Source organism: Coptis chinensis, chromosome 4 (genome assembly GCF_015680905.1).
Source record: "Coptis chinensis isolate HL-2020 chromosome 4, ASM1568090v1, whole genome shotgun sequence".
Taxonomy (NCBI): Eukaryota; Viridiplantae; Streptophyta; class Magnoliopsida; order Ranunculales; family Ranunculaceae; genus Coptis; species Coptis chinensis.
Window position 1 is genome coordinate 24,907,933 of NC_141459.1, and position 22,079 is coordinate 24,930,011.

The 22,079-nt window shown below is 34.9% G+C and overlaps 1 protein-coding gene and 1 long non-coding RNA gene across 4 annotated transcripts; one reads left to right on the forward strand and one right to left on the reverse strand.

Moving 5' to 3' along the window:
• Positions 1-182: 182 nt before the first annotated feature.
• Positions 183-1,518, forward strand: LOC147502858 (uncharacterized). Its single transcript, XR_015221822.1, has 2 exons — positions 183-277; positions 325-1,518. It is a non-coding gene; the product is annotated as an uncharacterized LOC147502858 (long non-coding RNA).
• Positions 373-13,201, reverse strand: CHR24 (chromatin remodeling 24). 3 transcript variants are annotated; one of them, XR_015221819.1, is made up of 22 exons: positions 12,913-13,201; positions 11,132-12,819; positions 10,502-10,632; positions 10,326-10,380; positions 9,899-10,021; positions 8,868-8,975; positions 8,676-8,731; positions 8,507-8,597; positions 7,512-7,649; positions 7,338-7,415; positions 5,809-6,018; positions 5,652-5,723; positions 4,836-4,916; positions 4,625-4,743; positions 3,120-3,231; positions 2,832-2,900; positions 2,638-2,732; positions 2,159-2,287; positions 1,784-1,849; positions 1,559-1,691; positions 829-931; positions 493-525 (listed from the first exon to the last, which is right to left on the reverse strand). XR_015221819.1 is itself a non-coding variant. In XM_086607698.1 (21 exons), exons 1-21 carry the CDS (start codon positions 12,998-13,000, stop codon positions 373-375), a joined length of 3,792 nt encoding a protein of 1,263 aa, XP_086463824.1. In that variant the 5' UTR covers positions 13,001-13,201. The 3 variants fall into 3 exon arrangements, 2 of the variants coding, with proteins under 2 accessions (XP_086463824.1, XP_086463823.1); XM_086607698.1 differs by lacking the exon at positions 829-931 and having other exon boundaries at positions 373-525; positions 11,132-12,816; XM_086607697.1 differs by lacking the exon at positions 829-931 and having other exon boundaries at positions 373-525; positions 12,913-13,200.
• Between the last annotated feature and the right edge of the window lie 8,878 nt (positions 13,202-22,079).

A 22,079-nucleotide genomic window follows, 5' to 3' on the forward strand; every position in this document is an offset into this window, starting at 1 on the left:
ACAAACAGTTTCAAGGCCAACTCTCTGTTTTATTAGAGTTTTGGTTCAGTAGTTTCAAATTTTAAGCGGACATGTATTTATATTGGATCCGAAGCTATTCTTAAAGCTCATTAGAGAACCGGCCCAATAAGCTTTTGGGGTTCTTATTTTCATCCAAGCTTATGGAAGTTAAATTTAAATGAGTTTTGGTGACAATGCCTGGAACCTAACAATAATAAAATAGAAATGGGTTACACCAATAATTTCTGTTTTATTCAATGGGTAAATTACGCAGATGGTGAACATAATTTAATTTTTGGATCAACATCGAACACACATAAAAAGGTGAACATAATTTAATTTTTGGATCAACATCGAACACACATAAAAACTCTATACGTGTACTTTTTGAAGCTTCCCAGATATATCATCCAAGTCGATGACTTCAGCTTCACTGTCTGTACTGATACTCTGGAGCTCCATATTCAGTCCAGCAATCTGCCTTTCCAATTTCTCTCCCCTATCAGGTAACTTCGAGATCATGGCCTGATATAGCAAAATAAGTAGTGAACGTCACACTAGGTGGATACATGATACATGATACATGTTGCAGAAAAACTCTGGTAAATAACCACTTCCATCCCAAACCTATATTTTCAACATAACCCACTCTACTTGTTCAACATTTACTTCCATTTTAGTTTTTATTATTTACTCTCTCATCATGTTTAACATTCTTTGTATCATCAAGTTCTCCAGGCACAATATCTTCACCTTCGTTATTGACCAAATTTTCATTGGAACTTTTTGCTTGTCTATTGCTAGAAAAAAAAATTGAATGCTTCCAACCTGAGATTGAGTCTTTGTTTTTTTGTTCTCTTATTATTACCAGAGAGATACTTTCTAGTATTCTTCATGACCATAACCAATCAACTAAGAGTCTAAGAATGTTCTGAAAAGGAAAGAATATATTATATCAGTTATCACTCACACTCAATATATATTTTCAAGTAATTTTGAATTTGAGATAATATCTTGAAAATATCTAACAATGCATACTGTGGTGTGTGGTGTATGTAAATGCCCTATTTCGATTTTCAGCCAAGCTATCTAATTATAGTGGTTGTTTTTTTCTTTTTTGAGCAAACCCCAACAAATAGTCGCAAAAAGAATTGAAGGAGATGAGTGTTTTATGTTTCTGTTGAGTTTGAGGCTTTAGTTGGTGGGCTTGAAGGCTAATTGGGGCAAATATGTTATGTTGTAAACAAAAAATAAAAATAAAATAGTGGGTTAGTGGGTAGTGGGCAAAATCCAATTTGGGGCCCTTAATTTTTTTGCAACAAGTGGGGCCCCTAGGCAGTGGCCTATGCTGACTATGGCTCAGAGCCGCCCCTGCAAGGCTGTCAAAGAAATTAACGGTGTAACTCATGTCATTCGAAGAGTCCAAAACAATAATAAAAGTTGACCATATTGTTTGGATTTAAGATATGTAATGTCAACATCTCCTCAATAAATTAAAATATGTTTTTTTTCTGTAAATGAGTACACTTGACATGAATTAGCTTTTCGTGGATGGTACCTTGTTTGCGTAAGTGTGACGCAACCTTTCCATCTTTTCCCTGATTTCTGACTCTGTCAATTTGTTTGGACTAGCTGAGGCAGTGTTCTTCTTCCACATTTTGGTATCTTTTGGGTTCAAGGCAAATTCAGCCCTACAAAAACGAGTAATAAGTGTAAGCATTGTATTGCTATATATATATATATATATATATATCAAGACAAACTAGTAAAGCCAGGTGTTTACCCATCAACATGACGTTCAAGTGATGAACTAGAGGATGAACATCCGACATAAGCAGTTTGCTTTCTCCTGCACTCTCAAATCAGCGAAAACAATATCAGACTTTCGTAATAGAAAAGAAGCCGCAGTCATCCCAAAAATGAGCATGTTAAGTACAACACATAATATGATGTCATTTCTTTTCTTCCGAATTCCAAAAAATCCAACGTTCTCGCCTCACAATAATACTTAGAATGTTAGAAACCGTCATGTGTAAACTTCCAAAAGAAACAAAGCGCATCAAATAAACACACTAAACCAAGGTTGGACATATTAACTTTTATCATCGACTTAACGACTTCATATCTAAATACAAATGAAGGTTCAAAATCATGGCACCTTAGCAACTCGTCATTTCCTTCTATAGCAGGCGAAGGCGCTGTCTTCGAAAATAGCAAACTGTGATTGCTGACTCCCGCTATACCCTGACACTTCAGAAACTCGATGTGGTTCTTCAAGTAATCATCCCTGTGAATAGAAACATGGAAATAGGGGGGGGTGTAAATAATTGTTAGGACAGACCAAAACATGTATAAATACTTATGCATCACGCATAACAGAAATTACAATTACGAAAAAATTTACTGTTTCTTCCGAGAACTAACTAAGCTAGATTCATCATACATGTAAAAACTATGCCTATACTATCTGTTGAAGGAAAAATTCAAGCGTGAGGCCTATACTATCTCATAGATCTCCAACATATTTACTGTTCAAGACCATGCCCATCACATAGGATAGCAAAAGGATAAATGTTACTAATGCGGATAGCATCACTAGTATCAGTACAAAACAGTTGAGAAGGTATAAAACATTACATTGAATGTTGTTGGTCGTGCTCTTCATTCATCTGTTGCTGCGTCACTGACACATCAAACCCCTCTTTCGGGAGCCTAAAAAGTTCACTAAGGTCCTGAAAGTAAAAAAGTGTCCATAAAAACCCTGAAAAATTGGTTGAAGACACACAAGAAGTTGACAGTTCAACAGCTGACCAAACTATAGTACGACATACTTGCTGGCTAAAGTAACGTGTTTGCTCTTTGTTCTCGGTCGCAGTTTTAAACAAACCTCCCTTGAACACCTGGATGACAAAAATCAGTATCATCACTATTGAATATAAAGTTGATATCAATGGTCAATAAAATATATTAGGACTGTTTACAAGGAAACTTATTCACCTGTTTATCTTTTGTAGCATGCCAAGAGTTACAGGTATATGAGTATATAACAAAGTATTTTTTTAATTAGGAACTAAAGCAAGAGCTTTCTAGATCAAATATTAACTTCAAGAAAATCAAACCTGCATTCTATATATCTTCTCTTCAATGGTACCACATGTCATTAACCGATAGACTACCACATCCTTCTTTTGCCCAATTCGATATGCACGATCAACACTTTGATTATCCGTACTGAGGAGATATACAACAAAATCACACGCTATTTTGATAAGGAAAAGGAAGAAGTATACAGAAAATAAATTAGTCAATAATCAACCAATGGAATCCTATTGAAGATTATGCCTTGTTAGCACTCATTGCCACGAATAGAGAAGCACCTTAACGGCAAGTCCTAACATGAAAGGAGTAGAGGACTGAACAGACTGCAAGTTGTGTGTAAAATTCCGAATTTCATATTTAATTAAGTTAAAAAAAAAAAGGTTATTTAGCTTTCGGTCGGCCTTATGTTGCAGTATTCAGCATTTGGCACCAACTTTTTTGTTTACTTATTTTTGGTCCTAGTTTTGTCAGTTGACTGCGTTGCATTTGTGTTGACCGTAACTTATCTCAAATACTCCTCGCATAATGTAGGAGGGACCAAAAACTAAAAATAATGTAGAAGCATAAGCATGCCAAAAACTAAAAATAAGATTCAATGGGCCTTCGCCTGACAGATAAGCATGCCAAAAAATAATAACAATAAAAGATAAATATAAAAATCTGGAGTTGAAGTTGACTATGTCGACTGAAAAAAATGGGGCAAAAATAAATAAACAAAAAAAGTGGGGCCAAACGCTGAATACGGCAAAATGAAGCAGGCCAAAAGCTAAATAACCCTAAGTCCCTAACAAACACAGAATTGTTCAAAGACACTGCTCAAAAGTCAAAACACATAACAGTTCCATGCATCACACAAAGTAAAATTGAGATCATACATATGAAAGAAATAATATGGACAAGAGTTTAGCAACAGTACAATCAGGCCTAATCTTATAATGTTTGATGCAACAAAACGAAAGCTGATGAGCCTGGCTACTCACAAACAAAATCTTCCAAGGCCTCCAATTAATTAACCGCCTTCTAAAGTTAGCTAATGAACAATAACTAACACATTCTCTTAGCTAGTGATTCTAGATGAGCCGACCTGGCACCAATTGTGCAGTAGACTAACAGGAAGTCAAGGTAAACTTTCTATTCAGCGGGCTTTGTTTGCCACTCTACACCTATTGTTAAAACTTGAGGAGATTCCTCAATCAACAACATAGAAGCTGCATAAAATCAAATTACACATTTTTATTCTCCGCATCACACCTCTTTCCTATAACTTGTATTAGTTTTTTTTTTTTGTTTGGTAAAACATTAGATTAAATTCAATCTCAACAACAAGTTTCCTTTGTTCATACTCCAAAATGATGATCTACAAAAAAATAAATAGAAGTAAATTTTTTTTAAAAATGGAAACGAATATACATATGCATATTTTTGTCAAATTCAACCTAACAATACAATACCATTACGGATTAAACTCACCAAAGACTGCACAAATAATTGCAGATGTTACCAAAAGGTAAAGTATTGAGCTCACCTTGGGTTCCATGCTGGATCAACCACAATCACACGATCTGCTTTCGTCAATGTAAGACCAAGACCGCCTACTTGAGAAGTCAAGAGGAAAATTGGAGCTCCTTCTCCTTCTTGAAAATTCTAAAAATGAAGGTCACAAGATAGATAAGAAAAGGTTAAAACATAACAAAAAGAATATATTTTATATGATATCAAGCAGAGAAGAAACTAACATTCACAATCTTCTCTCTGTCACTAATCTTTGTGGTACCATCAATGCGTAAGAATTTGTAACCCTTTGATATTATGGCATCCTGGAAAAAAAAAAGCAACAACAACAACTATAAGAAACCACAAGTCAAAAGACAACATTGCACAAAATAAATAGTTTTTCTTTTTTCAATAAGAGCACAAAATAAATAGCATGACATATCATTGTACATTAAAATAACTAATACCTTCAATCAATATTCAAGAAACAAATAAACAACTCAACCTTAAAAACATTTTCCTGGTAACCTTAAGAAAGTTTTCATGATGTTACAAGCTAGCAAAACAGCTTTTGGTCCAGAAAAACAAAGTAAAAAAGTAAGAGCAAGAGCTGTTGTGAAGGGAAAATCACAACTGGTGAAATTAGGACTTGAATAAAGGGATAAGTTACTACTTATTACTTAAAATAATTAAACTTTGCAGTGCGAGGCTACATGAATGCTATTATTCTTTAGTATAAGCTTCAACTTGAATGAAGCTTAGACGAGCCCAGCCGAGTATATGAAGATCTTGGGCAACTCTCTCAGCACTAAATAATGAGAAGAAGAAGAAAAAAGTGTGATGGGGAAGCAAATGCCAATGCAATGCAGGTCATGAAATGACAGGAAAAAGTAAATAGAATTATAGAAATGCTTATCAGAATCATAACAAACAAAAGATTAAAAACAAACTAAAGTACGGCCCTCCTGAATCAAGTACGAATGCTCCAAAAAAAGAGAACACTAAGAAAACCAAAAAACATTCAAACACAAACACACAAACACACAAACAGAACCAACCTGCACAAAATTTAGCATTTTGCGAGTTTGTGAGAAGATTAGTACAATGTGGCCCTCCTGAATCAGGTTATCCTGAGAGAAAAAAAAAACCCCATTATCAGATGAATAGCAGCTATAGACACACCGGACCAATGTGAAAAAGTGTAGCAGCACCAACCAATAAAGACAATATAAAAGTAATCTTGCACGAGACATTGTCAACCAAATTTTGGAGATCTTCACCATCAGAGGCATTTGCTAATTGCAGAGCCATTTTCTCTATTAAGCTTAAATCATTTCCATCAAGCATTGTCTCCATCCCTTCCAGAACCTCTTCCGCTGCTCTTTTTGTCAGCAAGTATGGATGATCACAAATTTTTTTCAATATCTGTTTCAAGGTAATTATAATTATGTTCAGATCATAAGTAAATAACAGTCGTGCATCAAAACATCACTATTAACTACATCCAGAAGGAAAGCTAACCACAAATAAGGCACAATCCGTACATAACATAAGACTTCACAGTCAACAATGTCAAAATTAACAGTCCGTTCACACTATAAAACACTTCAAAATGTGTTTGGTCAATTTTATAAAAAGTATGGTGAGTGTGACTCATGTACTTTTTTGGAGTCTCTTTGATTGGAAAATATGGTCTGTTTTTCTTTTAGAGACTGGTAACTTGGGTATGGTATTGGATTTGCTTAAAGGTTGGGATCCTAGTCCTTTCTCTTCTTTCGGAAATTGCCTTTGGAGCTTATTACCGTTGTGTATCATGTGGAGCATATGAAGGCATCTCAGCTTCACTTGAGAAGATCATTCTATCAATAAAGGCTTTATTGTTTCGGTGGACTAAAGTATTCAAAGAGTTAAAGAGGATTTTCCTTTTCTTTTGTTGCTAGATGGAATCATCTTATGTTCTTAGACATGGGGTGGGTGATTGGTGCATTTTTTAAAATCATACGCTTTCACTCAACTGCACAGATCAAGTTTTGTATGAGGGAAGGCCCTACTGGCTTACTAGATGGGAATCTCCCTCGGCGACGTTATTATAGATTCGATTAAAGGTGGTTAGGGGTTGTACAAACCCAAACCAACTTCTACAATGTAATTTGTACATCCTTTCCCCATATTAATACAATTTTGCTAACTTAGAAAAAAAAAAAATGGTGCATTTTTTTGGGTTTTCTCTTACTTTGTTTCAATTTCTTGTAAATGTTTTTTTTCTTCTTCATTGCCTTAGCCTACTTTCCCTTTATAAATGAAATTTCCCTTAAAAAGGTAAAAGTTAAGTGAACAACAATCAGAAGTGTTATCCCTGAAAGGATACAGAACTCCTTGTAACTTACACATCACGTACAGTTACTGGTGGAGGCATGTCCATAACCATGTTTAAAGTATAAATTAGTTGTACATGTGTTAGGCCTAGATACGATAAAAACCTAACATGTTAGTGCAAATGACAACCCTTCTGCTGACACTCATCCACACAATGATGTACGAACTAACTTAACTATAAGAACCCCAAAAAACAAGGAAAATCCTGTTTAAAACTATAACATTTCAAGGTACTAAATACAGTAACATTTGGGAATCAAAACCATAACGTACATGCAAACATCTACAACCGTATCAGATAATGAAATGTATTACAGCTAAAGAATCAAAAAGAGATTGATAATTAAAAGGTATAAAAGAAAAACTACCGTTATTGCCGCCAGTGGTGACCCATCAAATGAAGAAAGAACCAACTCACTATTTAGAAACGCTTCATATAGTTGTCTCTGCAATGTAAGACACACCATGAAATGATATCAAAGTAGTCCAAAAATAAGATTAAGGAAGAAGCAATCAGCTAATTAAAGACAAACCGATTGTACCTGACACTGAGTCATTCTTAACCACACAATAATCTCATTCTTCTTTGAAAGTTTGGAAGTTTTTGATGACTCATTTTCAAGAAATACTTCACTCTTCAAGCGGCGCAAAAAGTATGGTTCAATGCGTTCTCTTAATTCCTGGACAAACACATGTATATACGTATGTATTTCAATTTGTTCTAAAGCATTGGAAAAATTGCATATGGTTCTAAATAAAGTCCAAGCAGCAAGCCACAAGACTCTAGAATAGATATGGATTCTAAAAAACTAAGAGAAAAATTCCATCGAGTTATATGACAAGTGCTGCATAAGGCTAGAATATAAGAAAAATTAGAAAATGATAATAAACAAGTGAGGGATAGATTACACCAATATAAAAAAAATGATATTTCAGACAAGAATTGAATTAAATAAAAAATATAACCTATATACACCACTAAGAATTGAATTAACGAGGACAGCACTTCATCCAAAATAATAGTATTTCCATGGTGAATTCATAATATGAAATGTGTGTGTAAAACTATTGGCGGAATGTTTATTAGTTAATTGTATATCAGACGTTTATTAGTTTAACTACCATTTGGGACCTCTATCACCACAGCACGAACCATTAATGAAGAAAAGTATATGGTATAGTGGTTTGGGAATTTAATAAATCAAAAAATAAAGTTCTAACTATCAAAAAAACTTCCTAGAATTTGATCAAAACCATAACCTAGTCAAGGCTGTGTCAAAAAGCACTTCAGTGCAAAAATTCCAATTTGAGTGCAGTAGAAGAAGAAACCTCAGTAAAATATCTTATAAAGGGGTTATAGTATATATGGGTGGGTACTGGGTCTGGTGAGATCCTAGAAGAGTTGGTGCTGATGTAATCTCCAATTTATATCGAAACAATATCTTCTATTAATCAAAAAAGAAATTTTTTGAGTTTGAGTTTGTACTATAGTCTGACATTTTCAAAATAAGCAAAACACCGCTCAGTATATCAATACCTTTGCAATAGCAGAACCAGTTCGTTTCTCCCGGTCAGTGGCATTTTTCTCATTTCCACGAAGAATGGCAGACTCATACCTGACCTTAAACCTGAAAATATATCAAAGCTCTAGAACTAAAGAGTATTAAACCAAAAAAGACAACTCACAGTACAAGGGTGATTCTTACTCTTTCTTGTCACCCAGTAGTTCGGGACAACAAAAACTAAAGAGCGCCCACAGTTCCTAATTAAGAGAAAGTCAAACATTGATTAGAATGTTACTATTATGGTAGCTTATTTTTCTGCAAGCTACAAGATTTTAATGAATATTGACAAAAGGAATATTAAAATACTTCAGAATATTGAAGAAAGAAGATCACCTTGAGATTATTTTGTATTGGTGTACCACTAATAATAATACGATGACCACTAGGAATCTCAAGCAAACTTTTGGCCCTCTGCGTACTAGGGTTTTTTATGATATGTCCCTAATCAATAGATATCAAAGATAAATCAGTTAATACCATTCTACGGAAAGTAAAAGCTCAATATAACACAACCACGGCCTTCCAGAAAGAAGCTTGATAAAGCACGAGTTCTCATTCAAGAAATTCACTTTATTATGATGGCATAAGAATCTGGAAGAAACACAGATAAATCGATGCTAAAAACAAAAAAAGTGTATGCTATATGAAAAAAGCAAGATAACACATATACCATTACAGCCTGAAGTACTAGTGAAGCCTACAAAGTTGCTTTAGGTAGAAAAATTGATTATATTTATTTACATATACATGCATGCATACTGGTGTCTGTCATGAGTATAACGTTCAATGTACTTAAGAGTTTTGCCACCAAAAGTTTGAAAACAAAATCATCAAAGTAATTAATACTATTGAAGTTTTACATCAATAACAACGTTTTACATACACTGCAGCAAAGAAAGGTGAATATGCTTCAGTGCATCCACACCATTACTTCTAGTTTCATCTAGTCTTTATGGACAGTAAATTCTTGATGCATTATCATAGTTTTTGCTTTATCCATATTTCAGTTCTGTTCTGCTCCACACTTTTGTTCTGTTCTTTGACTAACTAAAATAGTAAAATTTGTAGACATAGAACGCTGTACAATCACGCTTCTTCAAGTACGAAAGTCAGCATAGTTGAGGAAGTGTCTAACTTCATTGGTGCAAAGCAACCAAAAACGAATAGCAGTAACGATTTCTTCATTGCACAATTAATCACAACAGTTGATTCAACTAAGACTTATCTCTTTCCTTTTTCTTTTCTTTCTTTTTTTTTTTTTGGGGGTTCCAACTAGTTTTGCCAACATCGACATAAAAATAAGAACACAAAGATGTAACACATTATCCATCAAGCTTTTTCCTGAACAAACACATTGAATCTACCTCATCAAGAATTGTATAGTCCCAGATGATATCTTCACAGTCATCATCAAAGTAAGAGTCGCCTCTTAACGATTTAAAATTGTTACGCACAATATCATATGTTGTGAGAAGGATGCCCTTATCCTACAAAAGAGAAACAATCTTGTAAACACGGCAAGTTACTATGTATTTCAAGAAATTGAAAAGATGGGGATAAAAATACCCAAACAATTACTAAAACATTTTCATACTCTTCTTAATGTGGAAAATAACATACTCAAAACAAAACGTATTTATGAAGAAGACAAAATATATTCAGTTAATTGTCTAAATCATTCTGATCAGTATTACTTCCACTGCCTACAAACGACCTATTTTATGTCCAAGGCATATCATAAAGTATACCGTGCAGATTATGAGAAAATTATGCAATGAGAACCAACAGAACCTGAAATATATACTGAAGCTCATATTGGCGTGCCTTCACACAAGATCCATAGTACCTGCAAAGAAAGATGATAATAAATTAGAGTTTGATTTACCAGATGTATAGATAATGAACAAAGAAAAAAAAGGACCAAAAACACAGCAGAAAAGAAAGCAGATAAAAGAAAAGCCACCCACTCTCTTATCTTTTCTGAAAGTCCAACAACTGTTAGCTCCTTGATCCAATGGGAAAGAAGTGTTTTGGGGGCCACAATCATTACCCTCTTAATCAAACCAGAATGGAAAAGCCCTGCTAAAAAGCTGCATATCTGAAAACATTATAAATGAGAGAATGAATGAAAACATGGCAGGCTTCAATTGACCTAGCTAGAGGTACCTCCAACATCCAAGCATAAATTAATATACTGAATTCAGATTCATCACCTAAAAGAGTTATCATTAAGCAAAAAACACAGCTTAAAAACAATAGGACTATGACAAGTATATATTCTCCTATAAATAACTAGCAGTCGGAAGCTTATTTAGATTGCATCACCATATATGATAAATGGCACACAAGCAACTTCTCCTAAACGTATGGACTATCAAAAGTTTCCAGTCAAGCTTCAGCTAAAACATTAAAGGCATAATGGCAACATCGTATTAAAGATGCAGACATTATTGCTTTAAAGTCTCGAAGGAATGAAAAAACAAAAGAAACCCCATTGTTTAAAATTAGCAAGAATGTAAGAGGAAGAGTGGCAGAAAGAACACAATTGTATCTAAAACTAAAAGTACCAAAACTTAGTCATTTTTGAGAAAATTTACCTGCATTGTTTTCCCGAGACCCATGTCATCTCCTAAAATACCACCAGTACCCTTGCAATGAAGAGACCACAACCACCTCAAACCACTACGCTGATGTGGATACAACATTTTAGCAATTTTACCAGGGAGCATGTAGTTTGACGGTTTCCCAGTCAAAATAATAGACTCCCCATCCTCAAAAACCCAATCACCACCAGGATCCTCCAATGCATCGACAGATATAGAACCTTTAACCTCATTTTTAGCGCGAGGGGCTCTACTTTGTACTCTCTTGCCTGATTCTCCACTGCTTAATATGTCATTAGGATTTTCGTCGTCATAATCAACAACCAAGGAACTTTCTTTTAATATGTCATAAGGTTTTATTTCTATCTTCTTCATACTGTAACCCTTTTTCTGTGTTCCATTGTCATTTATGCGATCAACAGTATTATAACCCTTGTCTTTAAAAAATGGTGTTCTCTCAGTCTTCTTAATACCAAAACTCCTCTTGTGTGGTTCATCAACATTTTTTCCAAGATTTGTGCAGTTCATTAAACTATCTCCCTCCTCTTTGAAAACAGGTTTGTTTTCAATCTTCTTAAAACCATAATTATTCTTCCGAGCTTCATCAATATTCTTTACAGTGCTCATAGAATTGTGAAAACTATCACCATCAACATCAAAAACAGGTTTTTCGATTTTCTTCAAACTATAATCTTTATGTGCTTCATCCACGTCTTTTACAAGGTTTGTGCAATCAACAAAACAATCATCGTCCTCATCATCCAAATCATAATTTCTCCCAATCTTCATCAAACTACAGTCCTGCTCCTGTGATTCATCAACAACCTCTACAACATTTCCACGATCAACAAAACCATCACCCTTGTCATAGAAACCATATTTTCTTTCAGTCTTTTCAAATGTATGATTCTTTTCAGGTGTTTCATTAGCATTCTCTACATCACTTTCACAATCAACGAAACCATCACCTTCCTCGTTGAAAGCGGGTTTTCTTTCAATCTTCTCCATAGCAGAATATTTCTTCTGTACTTCACTGATATTGTTTGTGCAATAAACAGAGCTCTCACCTTCCTCATCATCCTCATTGAAAACAGAAGGTCTTTCAATCTTCTCAACATCATTGTTGCAATCAACAAAGCTATAGCATTCATTATAAACAACATCATTCTCCGCCCCAGACTTTACAGCTAAATCAAGATGTAACAAATCAGATGAATCAGGCGATAGTGAAAAACGATAATCAGCACTACTATAGTCATAATCAGGTAACAGCACGTCACCTTTTCTATCTCCCTTTCGAACAGGCGACTCTTCCTTTGTAGACGAAAGAGTAGACTCATAACCTGCTTCAAATTTATCACCTTTCTTCTTCTCAATAGATAAATAATTCAATTTTGAGCTCAAATCATCTAAAATATCCCTAATAGTCGACTCCGGAGAGTCCAAATTCACATTCTTCGTCTCTGGGGTATCCAAATTCAAGTTTTTGGTCTTTGGGGACTCATAATATAAGTTGTTCTTCGGTGGGGAATCATCAAAATCCATTCTTTTCATCGGAGGTGAATCGAAATCCATGATTCCTGAAAAATTAGGTCCATCATCGTTTTCCTCAGCGTCTCTCGATGAGACTTTGCACAAACGTCTCCTTCCTTCTATCTTAACCTTTTGAGGCTTCTCCTCTTCTAAAATGATAACAAAAATGAACAAACAAACAAAAATGACTAAACTGTTTGATGAAATGTCTAAAAGAAGAAAAAACTATTATTTTAGTATACCTGATGGAGGGATTGAAGAACGGTTGTGAGATTGAGAACTATTTAGAAGACGTTGATTCAGACTCATGGGTTTCTTCTTCTCCGCCATCTCTCTCTCTTTTTATGAAATACTGAAATGAAAGTTTTATGCGAGTTTGGTTACCGCTCGTTTTTTGAAATTTAAAAACATTAATCTTGACTCTTGATGTTTTCCTAGGAACATTGAGCTGTGTGTGAGTGAAAAACTAACATATATTCTAATGTTTTTAGATGAAGGAATTGTAATTTGGTTTTTGATACAATTTTCTTAAATTTAATGGTATTCTTTGGTCGAATTTGATGTATGGATGTATGTTTGTTTGATTTGGATGGTTTGGATGTTCAATGGTGTGGCCATGTCTTTTGGGATTTGAACTTGGAAAATACATAAAGTTCTGTTTTTTGGCCTCTTGACCAGTGTGGCCAAGTCGTTTGGGATTTGAACCTGGAAAAACCATAAAGTTCTGTTTTTTGGCCTCTTGACCGGTGTGGCCACACCGGTCAAGATGTTAGAAAAACATAACTTTGTGTTTTTCAAAGTTCAAATCCCAAACGATGTGGCCAAGTCGTTTGGGATTGAAATTTGGCGAACCTCGATTTCTTTTTTTCTTAACTTTCATATTCCAACAATTCTAACACTTCCAAATTCAAAACCAAACACATAAAAAACAGAGAATCACATAACATCAAATAATATTTTGAAATAACATACCACAAAATCAAGTATTCATAAAGTTGGGTACAGATATCACAACGTCACTCTTTACAACAAAAGCAACATAAACTGCCCTATACTACTAGAACTCCAAGAGTTGAAATCAATGCTCAAGAATAGGTTGTTTCTTCACCTATGCTTCTTCACGATATCGTCCGCCAATGAACTTGCACCGGGTCAAATTGTATGCCTCCATGAACTCGTTCCGTGCATCATCTGGAATCGCAGTCCCACCCAATTGCAAGCCTCGATCGAGCAAGCGACAAATTTCATCGACGATGGGGTGCTGTCAAAATTAAAACGAAAAACTAAATTAGTATATACATTTATAAAATACCAAAACAAAACAAAACAAAACAAAAAAAACTAACAAAAACTAACGTTGTAAGGTATTAACTCACCAGATTATGATATGGAAGACTCTATAGGGAGTAGTGATTAGGATGATCACGGTTTATCATTCGAATATGACTATTGTTTTCGTACCAACTCATGTATCTACTCACACACTCCCATGGATAAGACGCATTGGGTCATCGATGTTCAAGTTGTATCAAGTGATTCTGTCATTTACTCCAGTAGGAAGACGCAATATTAAATTTTACATCGTACCCGCGTCCGGAAGTAGTTCGCGTCGAGGTTTTTGGTCTTGAGGGATCTGAGGGTACAAACTGCATATGACCCAATTGACGCACAACCCTCGAAACATTGTATTGCTCGATATCATCAAGAAAACATATAAATCCCTCGAAAAATGCTATTTCATCCACCGGCGTGTAGCTGGGACTTCAAAGATAGAATACCATTCAACCCACAAATAACATATGATCGAGGAAATTAATCATTAACCACATACTAATAATATCAATTAATAAATAAAACTATTTACAAACAAAAATGCTTACATCGGTACAAGACATATTATCAATCACCGCTCGGGTATGCTTAAATGCAGCTGTTGTGCTAGCATAAAAAGACTAGGTAACTGAGTACCTATGAGCTAAACAGTTAAAATCGGTTTTCGAAACTAATCGGTCGAGGAGCGATGTAACGTCCATATTTAAAATACGAATTTATTTATTAATTAATTAATTTAATTATTTATTTAAAATTCGTTGGATTGGATTTGGGATATGTGGGCCTGATTTATGGGCCCGAGTCTGTGTTGGGCTTAGGTTTCAAACCCATGTATATATACATATTTTTCTAGAGAATAGGGTTTTGAGATAAAAATAAAATAAAAATGGAGGTGGAGATAAAAGATCGTTGGCTAGAGCGTTAGAGCGCGACGATTCGGACGAGGAGAAATTCGTCGAGCTATTAATTAATGTGAGTGGACTAGTTTTATATTTCACGGTCTAATTAATTAAGGTTTCCACTCATGATTTCTATGCATTCTTTTGTCGTTATTATTATTGTTAATGTCGTGGTTAAAACTTGTTAAATGGTAGCATTACTAAAACTCTGGAGGTTGATTTGTTGAAACTGTTCGAACTCTGGAGGTTGTTAATGGCGGCACTAAGACATCGCCAGTAAAAATTTATGTGTGAACTGTTATTGTTGTTTTTTGTTGATTGAAGATTGGTGGTAGTAAGGGGATGAATGTCGGGGTTTAGAATCATTGATGGGTGCTATTGGAAGCTTGAAGCTTTGACAAGCGTTAATGGCATCTTCGCGGTTTGTTGGTATGGGTGATGTCGGGGTGTATGGGTGAAGTGCATTGTTTGAATTATCGGTGGAGGAACTAATTGCCTTATGGATTGTGTATGTATATATATAAGTATATGTTGTATTTTATAGCTACTCACACCAGCATTTTTATAATGCTGACCCGATTTGCATGTTTGCTTATCGGGTGTGTTCATTAAATGAACATAGTTGATAAGTCTTGATAGGTTTAGTGTTGAAGAAAGTTGGTTGCTGCTTGTGGTTTGCATTAGCGTCGCATTTCAAGATAGGTTTTGTTTTCCCTTGAGGTGAAATAGATTTTCAGTTGAGACAATGTTATTTGTATTTTCATTTGTAATTTTAAATAAAGAGTTATTGAAAATAGATTTGTAACCTAATCTTATTTGTGAATTTTTGTAATGAAGATGACTTTTGTTTAATTTAAAATTTTTATTGGTTTTTAATTATCCGCATATTTAAACTGTTTATGGATTTTTGGAAGTTGAAAGTGCATCACACCTCGAAAATCGAAGAGTCGGGAACAAATACAGTTTTTTTCGAATTCTGTCTAAATTCGGGGTGTGACAAGCGATATGCGATTAATCGGTGATTTAATCGGTTATATCGGATGTATATATTTGATGTTTTCAAAATATATATTAGTATAATCATACCAAATATTTCTAAACAGTGATCCGAGATACAACAAAAAATATCAAATTCTCATAATCACATCTAACTAGCTCAATTTTGGAGTACTTCAGATATGTCAAACACAAAAATTACGTTAAATATTTAAAGGAATAAGAGGATTGAGAAGCGATAATATTTATTAGAGATATAATACAATAATTTGTATATTTAACTTTCGTTAAGGAGAGGAAAATAAGTAAACTCTTAGCTTTGTGTATTGATTGGGTTATATTATTATTAATACAGTTTAATAATCTAATTCGTTAATTTTACGTATTTTTTTGGATAGGAAACCGATATTTTCAATAATTTTTTTCTCGGTTTAGCGAAAATCGGTCATCTCGGCCGATTAATCGGTCAATTCAGTGATTAAATCGGTTAAGGCGAAAAAGTAAAAAATCGGTAAAACTAATCGGTTTTCTGAAGCGATACGCAATTAATCGGCCGATTAATCCGATATTGATAGCATAGCCTATGAGCACGTGACATGCTCAACTGATAGTCCAAGTTTGAGAATGACCTGAACACCGGGAAGTACTCATAAATCCATGCCTAAATTAATATAGACACCCAGTTAATATTGTAATAAATAGATAAAATTGACATTGAAAAGAAAAACAAAAAAACTAATACCTGTAGGAGAGTGAAATAGCCTAAAACACCCTTCACCTTGGCACTTGTGGCAGTCCCAAGACCCCTGTACAAGTAAGCCAGTAAGGCTACACCCCACGCGTAGTCTATGATCTCGGTAAATTTCGAAGCAGTCTCAGATAACAAACGGGAACTGCAGTTCCAGACGTGTCGGTGAAGGCGGTACATCTAAAGAAAAATAACAGATAAGCTCCCACAGCAAACTGCAACTCTTTTTGGGTTGACGCCTTCTTCACAACAACCCCATTTCCATCACGTAAATCTTCATCCGTTACCTTCCCAGCAAACTGCTTCATCAAGAAATCTATCCTAACTTTGGAAGTGAACTTATTGGCTTTCATCTCTGCATCTATCTTGTCCATAGGTATACCAAGACCTTTGTGGAGGAGTCTTTTTGTCTGTTCCAGGGTCAAATCAGTGTCCCCAATCACTATTTTGCCTCTGATCGGAACTCCTAAGAGTTGGGAAACATTGTCCAACATGATTGTCATCTCGCCCCATGGCATGTTGGTCTTTAGATGTCACCTCTCCACAAACGCAGAGACCAACACAGGATCATGATGCCTGTATACACCTAAGACCAGAGCACATAAGCCGGTCCTTTGAAGCTCCACGTGAAAATTAGAACAGTCTGAACACTCTCCGACGATATCCCATTGTACCAACTTGTTTAGGTGCCCATGGCACTTTAACACCCCTTGCTCCGCCTAAAACAACAAAAACTCAGTATTAATGTATGCACAAGGTTTCGTAATAAAAAATTTAAATACTAATAGACACTATATGATAATATTACCTGCCCCTCCCAAACATCGCGAGCCACGTGCATCGCATAGTCATACAACAGATGTGGCACACGAGGGCCACCTCCATAAACACCTCTTTAGAACTCCAAGTCATTGTTGGACTTTCTCACAATATTCACTGGAGGTACAGGTACATGGACTTCAGGGACTTTCTCGTCATCCTCCTCCTCCTCCTCATCCTCCGCGTCCTCCTCCTCCTCGTCATTCTCCTCTTCTGCATCATCAACACCCTCTTCGTCATCTTCTTCACTATCATCTTCTTCACCATCACCATGACTTACAACTACACTCTTCCCATAGCTAGTAATTCGCGGATTATTCACGAATTATTCGCGAATTATAAGGTTTGGCGAATAAAATGAATAATTCGGCGAATTTTTGAATGATACGGTTTAATTCGCGAATTGGTTGGGTCGGGCTTATAATTGCCGAATTATTCACGAATTATAAGGTTTGGCGAATAAAATGACATTTGTATTATTTTTTCATGAATAAAATTGTAAAAATAAAAATAAAAACGTTATATACTTATATATCAAAATTTTAAATGTAAAATATATAGCCAAATTTTAAAGAAATATATTCGTATTATACCCGTTTAAAACACGTATATCGTATTTTTACCGTTAGCGTTTTATTGGACCGAATATTTAAAAGTATTATTGTTGAAAATTTCGAATCTTAGGCAAATAATTGACGTATCGAACTTTTGCCGTCCACGAATTTACTAGCTATGACTCTTCCCATTAGGGGTGCAAGTGGATATCCAAATATTCGAATCCGATTCGAATTCGTATTCGAAAAATCGGATATTATCCGAAAATTTCAGATTCGGATTCGGATTCGGATTTTTTTTTTATGTCCGAACTAGTTTCGGATACGGATTCGGATACTGCCATATCCGCATCCGATAATATCCGATCTGATTTAAAAAATTAATAGTTATTATATATAATTAATTTATTCATTTTTTATTGTATAAATATTATATAAAATCATAAACTAATAATATAAAACTATAATAACAAAATAATAATAATAAATGACAAATATATATATCTATACTAGTTTTTATAGTGGTAAAATGAATTATTCAAAGCAAATAAAATTTTAATTAATTTTAATTTTCGGATCGGATATTATCCGATATCCGTTTTGGATATCCGAAATCGGATTCGGATAATTTTTTTAATATCCGTCGGATTCGGATTCGGATTCGGATATCGGTATAAATTTTTGGATTCGGATTCGGATACAGGCATATCCGCATCCGAACCTATCCGTTTGCACCCCTACTTCCCACGATCCATATTTATGTCATCTCATCTACATCTAAATCTAAATCTACATCTACATTTACATCACTCGGAACTGTCCCATTTATTCTCTTTTGATTTCCTAACTCTACACCACTTATAAATACATTATTGGGATCATCCGCTTTCCGATCCCCTCTACGGACTGATGCCGAGGTGGTTGTTCCCCTTCCTCTCTTTTTCTTAGGCGGGTCACCGTGACCCGAACTACTACTCCCCCCACCTAACAACTTCTTAGCACCTGTGAAAACACTTTTTGCTACATTCTTCACATTCTTTGTTCGAGGCATTGCTACAAAATATAACTAACACAAACACAGAAGAATAAGTTTGCCAAGAAACACAAACACAAACACATAAGAAGTGCATAATAGTAGAAGCAATTCCCGTATAAGTAAATCAATCCTGTTTGTTTCTGTGAACCAACAGTTTCACAATATCCTCCTCAAATATGCTTGTCTATTTCCTATCGTTGGGTCACTCTATCAAATGTAGCAATTTGTAACAAATATGCTTGTCTATTTTAATCAAAGACTTTCCTATTAAGGAGGTAGAACAGGTTCGGGAAGGAATGGATGCTCTCAAAGCCAAGACAATAACTTTTTCAGTATTGCAGTAGAGCCATCCAATCCTGAGCTTACTTAGTTTAGGGATTGATATCACAACATCGCAACGCAATCTTTGCAATATTAGAAGGAACTAAAAAGGGGTGAATCCACAACTAATGCATAGTACAAGCATAGAAATGAACAATATGGGCGATAGGTACGAAACTAAATGTAAACAAACTCAAAAAGAAACAGACTCTGAGTATCAACCAAGCAACTAAGTAACCAAATTCAACTAATGATTATGAGTAAATAAAAATTCAACAAAATGGGTATCCCTAAGTCAATGGAACAAATCAAATTTCTAAACTTAATTATAATATTGCTCTACCCTACCAAAACTGATCCAAAGAAGCAAGTAAAATACGTCTTGGACAAATTATTATTAGAAATCAATATCAAAGGTCGTGTTAACCTTTTAATTATACAGTTCAATATCTAGATGCTAAAATCTTAATGACAACAAACTGAAACCACAATTAAGAAAATCTTAATAACAACACAGTTATGTCTCCTTATAAAAGTAACTAGGAGGAGTATTTACGCCTTACAAGAAACAAAACAAACGTTATTGTTTATCATCACAAACATATTGATTGAAATCAGCAAAGACATAAAATAAATAAATAAAGACCCTAACTAAATAAAGTTAACAAATAATTGAATCATACCCAGTCAGTTACTCGTTAATCGATTAAAATAGACAAGCATATTTTAACAAACGTAACAAATGAATCGATTACATATCTAATAACCAATGTAGCAAATTTGTAACGAAAATAACATTAAAGATCAAGAACAATAGAATGAAAACTTACAAATCTGATCTAGAGCACAAATATGATCAAGAGAAGAAATCGATCGAGCAATATTGATGGACCCAAAAGGTTGTTTTTTATGGAGACGAAGCTGGTTTTTTATGGAAATGGTATTTGCCAGTTACACAGTTTATGAGTATTTTGGTTGGGGGGTGTATGGAGTCAAGTTGTGCCCAACACAATATGGGGTCTGGCAGTAACAAGACTCAAAAGTTATTACAGACTTCCAGTTCAGTAGGAAACTCCCTATGTCATGCCCATTTTGCAAGTTTATGAGCAAAAATATTACAAGTTCTAGGAGTAAATCTAAACAAAAGATAATTGAAACTACTTGAAACAGAAGAAATATATAGCAGAGCTTGGTTCCAGGTCCAGGAGGATGCTTCCGCTATGTCTCCACAAACTTGGATTACAGTTTTGGCATCACCTTCCAAAATGGCTTCCTTCCATTGCTTCTGCATTGCAAACTTTACTGTTAACTCTGCTGCAAGAACTTCTGCTTCACCAGGAGAAGTGGCTTTGACTTTGCTGACTATTCCTCCCAAAAGAAAACCTTCACTATTCCTGCCAACCACACCTAAACAGGCATGAAACCTCTCTCTATTAAAGCTAGCATCAAAATTTAGTTTCACCCAGGGGGTGGCTTTATCCAGCTCAAATCAGAAGTCGTAGGATTAGTATCATCATCTTCCATGATATATGGTATATCATTTTCTTCAGAGAAAGCTCAATTCCAATCCTGATAAGAAGAATAAGCTTGATGCAAAACTGACTGTTGACTAGGCATAGCTCCTTTAAATCTCTTCTTGTTTCTGGCTTGCCATATAGCATCCAAGATGGCACAGAAAAGCATAGAAGGATTAAGGAAACCTATATCAGTGGGTTCCTTTAAATTCATGCAGAAGGATAACCAGTTTATCTCATCAAAATCTTCCACTCCAGTTCTAAGACCAAAGCTAGATAAAAACCATATTCCTCTAGACCATGAACACAAAAAGAAAAGGTGGTATAGATCCTCTGAAGTATTGTTACAAAAACAACACATGGGGTCAATTAGTTAAGGGCATGCTTGTTAAATTTTCCCACTTGATTGGAAAATATTTTCCCATTTAAAAATTTACCGGCAAACTAACTAGCGAAAAAATATAATTTGCCACTGCTTGTTTCGTCAACGGCATATGGTTTGGCAAATTTCATTTGTCAGGTTTCGCGGTGCTTGATAACACAAATTTGGCAAATAATTCATTCGGCAAATCTACTAGGCAAATAATTCAACCCTAATTTTGAATCATTAGCTTCTATCACTCTCTCTCTCTCTCTCTGAAGTGAAAGTTAGCCGCCTCAACTCTCTCTCCTTTAAAAAAAATCAAATTTTTACTGTGATTGAATTAACATATTTCGCTCGGAGATTTGGTTCATTTCTTTCTTCAATCAAGGTGAGAAATTATCCAGGTTTTACTTATTTTTTTCTTCATTTGAAAAGTTATGTTTATTCTGTATTTTATTTTTTGCTATTTTTAAATGAATTTGTTGTTCTTAACGAGCTAATTGACTAATTGTTATGTATCCTTTCTACAAATTGTCTTAGTCTATGTTTTGGTTTATCTTATTAGGATGACATAATGTATTAAGTCAATATGTATGGACTATATGGTAACGGTATGAAAACATTGGGAGTTGTGGAAGTGTATGAAAAGTGTGACTCCCTTGCATTGATAGCTAGGAATTGGAAACACCAAGGTTGTCAATGCAAGAGTGACAGTGGAAAATAACTAAAAAGCGAAGGAAGATGAGCTGCAAATGTCGGAGATAATAGAGAAATGTGTGGAGTTTAGGTGACAGTAGCGGGTGCTTCTACAGTTCCGCTCCAAGGT

Coding starts and splice junctions, on each gene's coding strand:
- CHR24 (XM_086607697.1), bottom strand. CDS start 13,000: ATGGCGGAGAAGAAGAAACCCATGAGTCTGAATCAACGTCTTCTAAAT. Junction 2,901..3,119: donor AGAAGATATATAGAATGCAG/GTTTGATTTTCT, acceptor TTTGTCATCCAG/GTGTTCAAGGGAGGTTTGTT. Junction 1,850..2,158: donor GGAAATGACGAGTTGCTAAG/GTGCCATGATTT, acceptor TTGAGAGTGCAG/GAGAAAGCAAACTGCTTATG.